The sequence below is a fragment of the Siniperca chuatsi genome, linkage group LG17 (assembly GCF_020085105.1).
Source record: "Siniperca chuatsi isolate FFG_IHB_CAS linkage group LG17, ASM2008510v1, whole genome shotgun sequence".
NCBI lineage: Eukaryota > Metazoa > Chordata > Actinopteri > Centrarchiformes > Sinipercidae > Siniperca > Siniperca chuatsi.
In genome coordinates, this window is record NC_058058.1 from 28311409 (window position 1) to 28317408 (window position 6000).

Here is a 6000-nt window from a genome sequence, read left to right on the forward strand (position 1 = left end):
ATCAGAAATATATCAATATTTACTAAATAACAGAATCTAACTCACATTAAATTCCTCTCAGGGCACCACCATCCAAAAAGGGAAAATTGATAGACAATTGATTAATTTAGTCTCGATCTGAAGGTTGCTACAGAGTTCTTGACTCGTGTACAGTGACCGTAATACTTCATACACACAAACCACATAATAATCAAGTTTTTTAAAAATGGTTTATTGAACTACTAACTACGCACATAACAAATAATTACTAAACAGCAAATTAATAAACAAATGCAACCATGAATAAATGCAAACAAATGTAAGGAATTCACCTGTTGGTTCAGATGGCTAGGGGACAAGTTGAGCTGGAAGGGAGACAAAGGTCAAATCTCCTGTGTGGGCTGCTCGGGCCTGTTCGTATGCACTCGGTTCCACGTGGCAGTTTGGCCAGCTGATTTTCTCTCCTTGTCGAGCTCCCTTTTCCCTTTTCAGGCATTGTTAATTCCCACGTTTTGACTCGGCTTGAGATGGCTGTCTTCGTTCCTCTCGCACCCAGCGGGTAGTAGGACGATGAGGTTTTCTTTACAACCGCTTAATTCTCCCATGTTTAAAAGCTTGGCCTCATCAGTTGCTGAAAGATACTAAGCAACTTTTATGAATAACAGGATATTATCCACTTAGTAATGTTGGGACCACTGGACTCCACAGGTGAATTAGTTCATTGTGTGACTTAAAATTAACTTTTATTTTGAAACCGTCGCACCTCTCTTCTTGGTCACTTCCAGTACCTGTAACTGGATATCCCCGACCGGGTAACAAAACACCCGCTCGCATTTAGTTCACTCTCTTTTCTCCTGGACTCTTTCCACTGCAGCTGCAGCTGTGTCCCAGTGTGGCCCGCTCAGAGCAGTCACACCGAACTGAACTCTGACTGCAGCAACGCGGGAGCCTGCGTAAGATTCCTGCAACCAAGTTTAGTTAGCGTCAGCGGATACAACACAAAGTCTGCCAGTTAACTTTCACATGCTAACAGGAGCACAAAGCAAGTTAACGCCAATCTGTTAACTCTGCACAGAGAACAATAGGAGCGATCGCTTCCTCAGATCTGCACAAGCGGCACTCCACACAAAAGACTGAATCGGAACCACAATGTTCTTCCAATGTTACTGATGTGTTTTTCATTGAGGTTATATTGTTGTGATCTTTCTCCATGGTTAACGTGAGGTTATTATTGTAACCATAGTTCTCAGCCACCACTAACTTGATGTTAGTAACGTTATGCTCCACACAGTCTTTGCATGCAACTAACTCGGCACCATTATCCTACACAGATCACACACATACATTACACCTCTAATTTGGCCTTAAACACACGCACAGAGGGAATTAAAGCTCTTGCTTCACATGCTTTCTTTTCTTTCTTTGTCTTTGACCACGTGTGTTCATGCTTGTGCACACGGACATACGGAGGCAGAACAAGGAAACGTACACACATTCTCTCTGGCGTGCACCCTCATACACACACACGGTCTCCTCACACACACTCTTCTTCTCACTCACACACATACGCACACACACATTTTTGTTCTTTAGTTTACTGCATTTTAGTTAGGTTTCATCTTCAGCTTTTGTTTCTTTTACAATAAATAAATGCTTGTGGATACACATGCAGGTTTCTTCAGTGTTGCATAAGTGTTTATATATCACCAACCTCTTCTATGTAGAACTCCAAATCCTTCAACCTAGTAGCTATTGATATGGTTATTTTGGTTGTAGTTATTAGTTTAATTATTAATCAGAGTTCCAAATTGATAGTTTAGTATATTTTATGAGACTAAATTAATTCATTGGCTATCAATTTTGGAAGGAGAAGAAGAGAATTGTGTGCTGCTGAGAGCGTAGCTGTTTTTGTTAAGACTGTGATGGACAATGAATGATAACCCTCATCCCTGAAGTGTTTTAGTTTTTTTAGTTAACCTAAATGAACTGAACATTTTAAGACTGACCAATGACCATGTATAAAGCAGATTATCATACTGAGCCATGACAGCCAAACCTCCTCACTGAGCCCTTACCTATACTTCTCCTGAGCTGAGACTCCCAATTGAGAATTTTTGGGCTACATTATGAGCTGTTTGAGGATCTGTGCCTGCTGATGGCTGCCATTCCCTACAGGGATCAATAAAGTGTTTCTGATTCTGATTCAAGATGACAGCCATTAGCAGTAAATCTATGGAAGTCGTACCAGCCTTCTCAGTTGACTGTAGTTTTCCCTCCTCAGAGGCCAGGACATAGACAGAGGGAATGTTGAAGAGGCATGCAACAGTGTTTCATTAACACATAGCTCCAGATTTGGGCCAAACAAACTGCCTGCAGGTAAGTGTCACTTATCTCAACGGATTTGCTTTGCTTAAGCTAGTTACATACTCCATGTAAGAAACACTGATATTTATAGGACTAGCATTAGTCCTATAAATATCATTGTTTCTTACATGGACATGTTCTTTATAGCAAAATGTGTTGTCTAAAATGGCACTAAGGCTTGTGATATACCTGTTTTTTACAATAACAACAGCTTGCCTGAGTACTTTGTAAGTTTGGATGAGGATCCATTAAAATATTGTTTCATAGAATTGTGACTAAAACAAGTACTGAAAGGGACATTTTAAAGTGTAAAAATAAACTTGTCATTATACAAACCTGACCTCAAACACATCTGTGACATTTCTGTTCTGACACTGTGATTTATCAGCCGACATATACACTGAAACGATATCTGCCAATATCAACCAATTTATCAGTCGGGCTCTGTTATATATTGTTAAAGAGTTCACAGCAGAAAAAGCATCAACAGCGGCAACCTTTATTTAATAGCTTTATTTTAGAACTGCATCATGAGGATATGCAGGGTAGCCATCATGCGTACATGAGGAAAGGAATTGTTAAAAGTAAGTTTTTCCCAAGCTTAAATCTGTCCATGTGTTTCAAATAGGTACACTAAATGAAAAATGGCAGTAAACAAGCAAGTACCAGTGAAGAAGTAGATGAACTAGCACATTAAAAAAGAGAATAGTCTCCAATATGCTTTTTTTTTATCAATTTAAAGTAGCTATGGAGCATTTAGTTGATGATTGTCATGATTTCAATCTTGGTCCCCATGACCCCAAGCCTGCACATTTTTCATCTCTCCACCCACACCTGATTAGCTAAATCATTTGTGTTCACCAGCTCTTGAACACACCTGATCTCATCTGATAAAGCAGGACTTGGTGTCCCCAGGAGAAGGACTGAAAATCTGCATTACAACCAAGCGGTAACCTCCGGGGCTGAAAAATGAAACCAACGCGGAAGCGCCAAAAACTGCAGTTAATTGAATTGCCACTTGCTCCAAAAGCGAGTCAGTCCTGATAGAGCCCCATGTTAAAATGCCCTTTACAGCAGAAATAAACATGTTTACAGCCTGGTCTCTATAGCTAATTTCCCCGTTCATGACAACTGTGAGTTGGGTGATTTTTTTTTTTATAACTCACCCATTTAAATTATGTTAAGGCTTAAAGTTCTGCATAATTAAGGACGTGGCTGCTCTGAGCGACAGGTGGGTGATCTCTCAGGTAGCTTGCCACTAGGTGGTTCAGCAACCAGGCTTCATTCTGCCGCCTCAGCTGGGTGTCCTCAGAAGACACACAGGTTTGGTCTAACACAGACTCCACTTTGCGTCAAGTATGTAACGAGCAAGTGAAGAAACTGTTTGCTTGCAGCCTTTTGCTTTAATAATGTCCTTCGTACATTCTCATGCAACATGGACAATTATGCATTTCCTTACCGGTCAGCAGATTCTTTGGCAGGTTTAGATTGCTGTTGGCAGTTTTCATGGTATCTGATGACATTGTGTATGAAGGGGCTTGGTGTATTGGTGTATATCATCCTCATGTCCTGCAGGTGAGCTGGTTTCAGTGTCTCTGAATGAAGTGGTGCGGCTGCAGTGTCCCGCGGTGTCGCGGCTTTCCCAGCAGCTGTGGGAGCGTCCTAACAGCCGGCTGTCCTCAGACCTGTACCTGCACCTGAAGGATGGGAGTCTGAGCTTTGTGGCCACACCCACTACACTGGGCCACTACCTCTGCCTGTCCACTGAGAACGGATATCAACAGACTATGGCCATCTATCATGTCAAACAGAAGAGCAGCCCCATGGCTCAAACTCCAACCAGCTACACATGGCCTCAGACACACCCCATACCCACCACACAGGCTGTGGCAAGGCCTGGGCCTGGACTATATACCTCTGTGGGGACTTGGCCTAAGAGAATAGAAACAATACAAGGAGAGACTGAGCCAACAGTGTCCAGCAGAGACACTCCGGTCACCACCAGACAGCTGGGCAGAAACTTGACCCTGTGGACAGAGGAATCTGGGCAGAAAGAGGCAGAGGTTCAGGACGGGGAGCCCCTGGTGTTGGCCCGAGGCCCCTGCTACCTAAAGGAGCTGGTGGTTGTGTCAGTTCTGCTATTGCTCTGCCTCAGTCTGCAAATCACCATGCTTATGTATGTCATCAGACAGCGCTGCCGCAGCCGAACCGCCCCACAGGCAGGAACTCCAACCAGAGACTCTGACAGAAGGACCCCTGTGGAACAGGAGGCTCTCAGGGGGAACCAGTTTCTGAGCAAATGCAACGGACAAGCCCTGCACAGCGGACAGGCCAGTGGCTTAGTTTGTAACGGAGCACTCACAGGCTCTAATGGGCATTTACCCAACACCCCTATCTGAATAGTCCCATACATTTAAACTGTTACAGATGAGACCAGAGGTGAAGAGAGGTCATCCCAAGTACCAGAGTCACCATGGTGACTGCCAGTGGGTGGTTCTGTTTGCACAGCCAATGACAAGGTACAAACACTGTGGACTCATATGAACCTGATAGGTAAGATTAGGATCCAATGGATGTGAAGATGAAAGACAATCTTCCTGTGGTTCTTAAATGAAGACACATGACTGACGCTGAAACACATTGGCTGTTATGTTCTAAATGTTCTGTGTGTTTTCAGTTACTAGACAGTAACATTTGAGACAGAAAGGTACAAGCTGATCCAGTACAGTATAACATATTTTCATAGAATAGTCAGTGTTTGATGCAAAGCCAGTTATGCATCTCTTTTCATGGGATAATTACATTTTTCATCCAAAACACACATGAACAAAAGTGTTACATTTTGAAATTTCCTCTCTCATTTTGAAAAGAGAAGAGCCTGGGCCCATGTTCATCAAACTTCTAAGAATCAGTCATTTTACATACATCAATAAATATGCAGCATTAACCTCTTACATGATGACACAGTGCTATCTCAGTGTGTTTATGTACATGCACTTCATTAAAGAGGTTAAAGTTGTCTTTCTGCAGTCACATAAACGAGAAACCTGGGGTGCTTCTCATTCGCCTTACTTCCTTTCCTTGTTCTTCAGGTGACCTGGAAATTGATCTGGTCCGCCAACATGAAAGACGTCTCAATTCCCTTATTTCTGTTCTGAGAAGCAAGGAGGCTGTCCAAAGGAGGCATGAGCGAGGATACAGGAGACTTCACTGAAGTCTCAGACCGAGACACGTCTTTATTAGAAATCTGATAGTGATTGACGCTGAGGCTGATCAGACTGATCTAATACTACATCACTGCAGCTTTATACTGGGACAAACAGCCGATTCAACTCAGGTGTAATAGCACTACCAAGTTTAGATTTTATTTGTGTTCTGATTCACCATTTAGCTCAAATAATTGGATATGTGGTCTGATTAATAAAATAAGCATAAAACAACTTTTATCATTTTCCCATTTTAACCTGTATCATGGTATGGGAGTCTGTTGTCTTTCAGCAGTAAAAACATTTAATTAAATAGTTTGTATGAGGCACAACATCCCTGTGCATCAGGTAGAAATTATATTTTGATCATGAATCATTTCTACAAATAAAGCATTGCTTGCTTATGTGCTTTCTGTAGCTGAGCAGTAACTTTATGGAAAGTAGTTTGATG

General features: G+C 42.2%; 1 protein-coding gene across 3 annotated transcripts in view; it reads left to right on the forward strand.

The window, feature by feature from the left end:
- The window catches only part of sema4ab (sema domain, immunoglobulin domain (Ig), transmembrane domain (TM) and short cytoplasmic domain, (semaphorin) 4Ab), a 50521-nt gene extending 44949 nt beyond the window's left edge, over positions 1-5572 (forward strand). For 2 of the 3 annotated variants that reach the window (XM_044170516.1, XM_044170517.1), the window contains exons 14-16: positions 2261-2355; positions 3919-4673; positions 4771-5570. In XM_044170516.1, coding sequence (XP_044026451.1) covers positions 2261-2355; positions 3919-4673; positions 4771-4887 — 967 coding nt within the window. In that variant the 3' untranslated portion in view covers positions 4888-5570. Of the gene's footprint in view, positions 1-2260; positions 2356-3918; positions 4674-4770 lie in introns of all 3 variants that reach the window. The other variant, XM_044170519.1, reaches the window with a different exon arrangement.
- Positions 5573-6000: the final 428 nt, after the last annotated feature.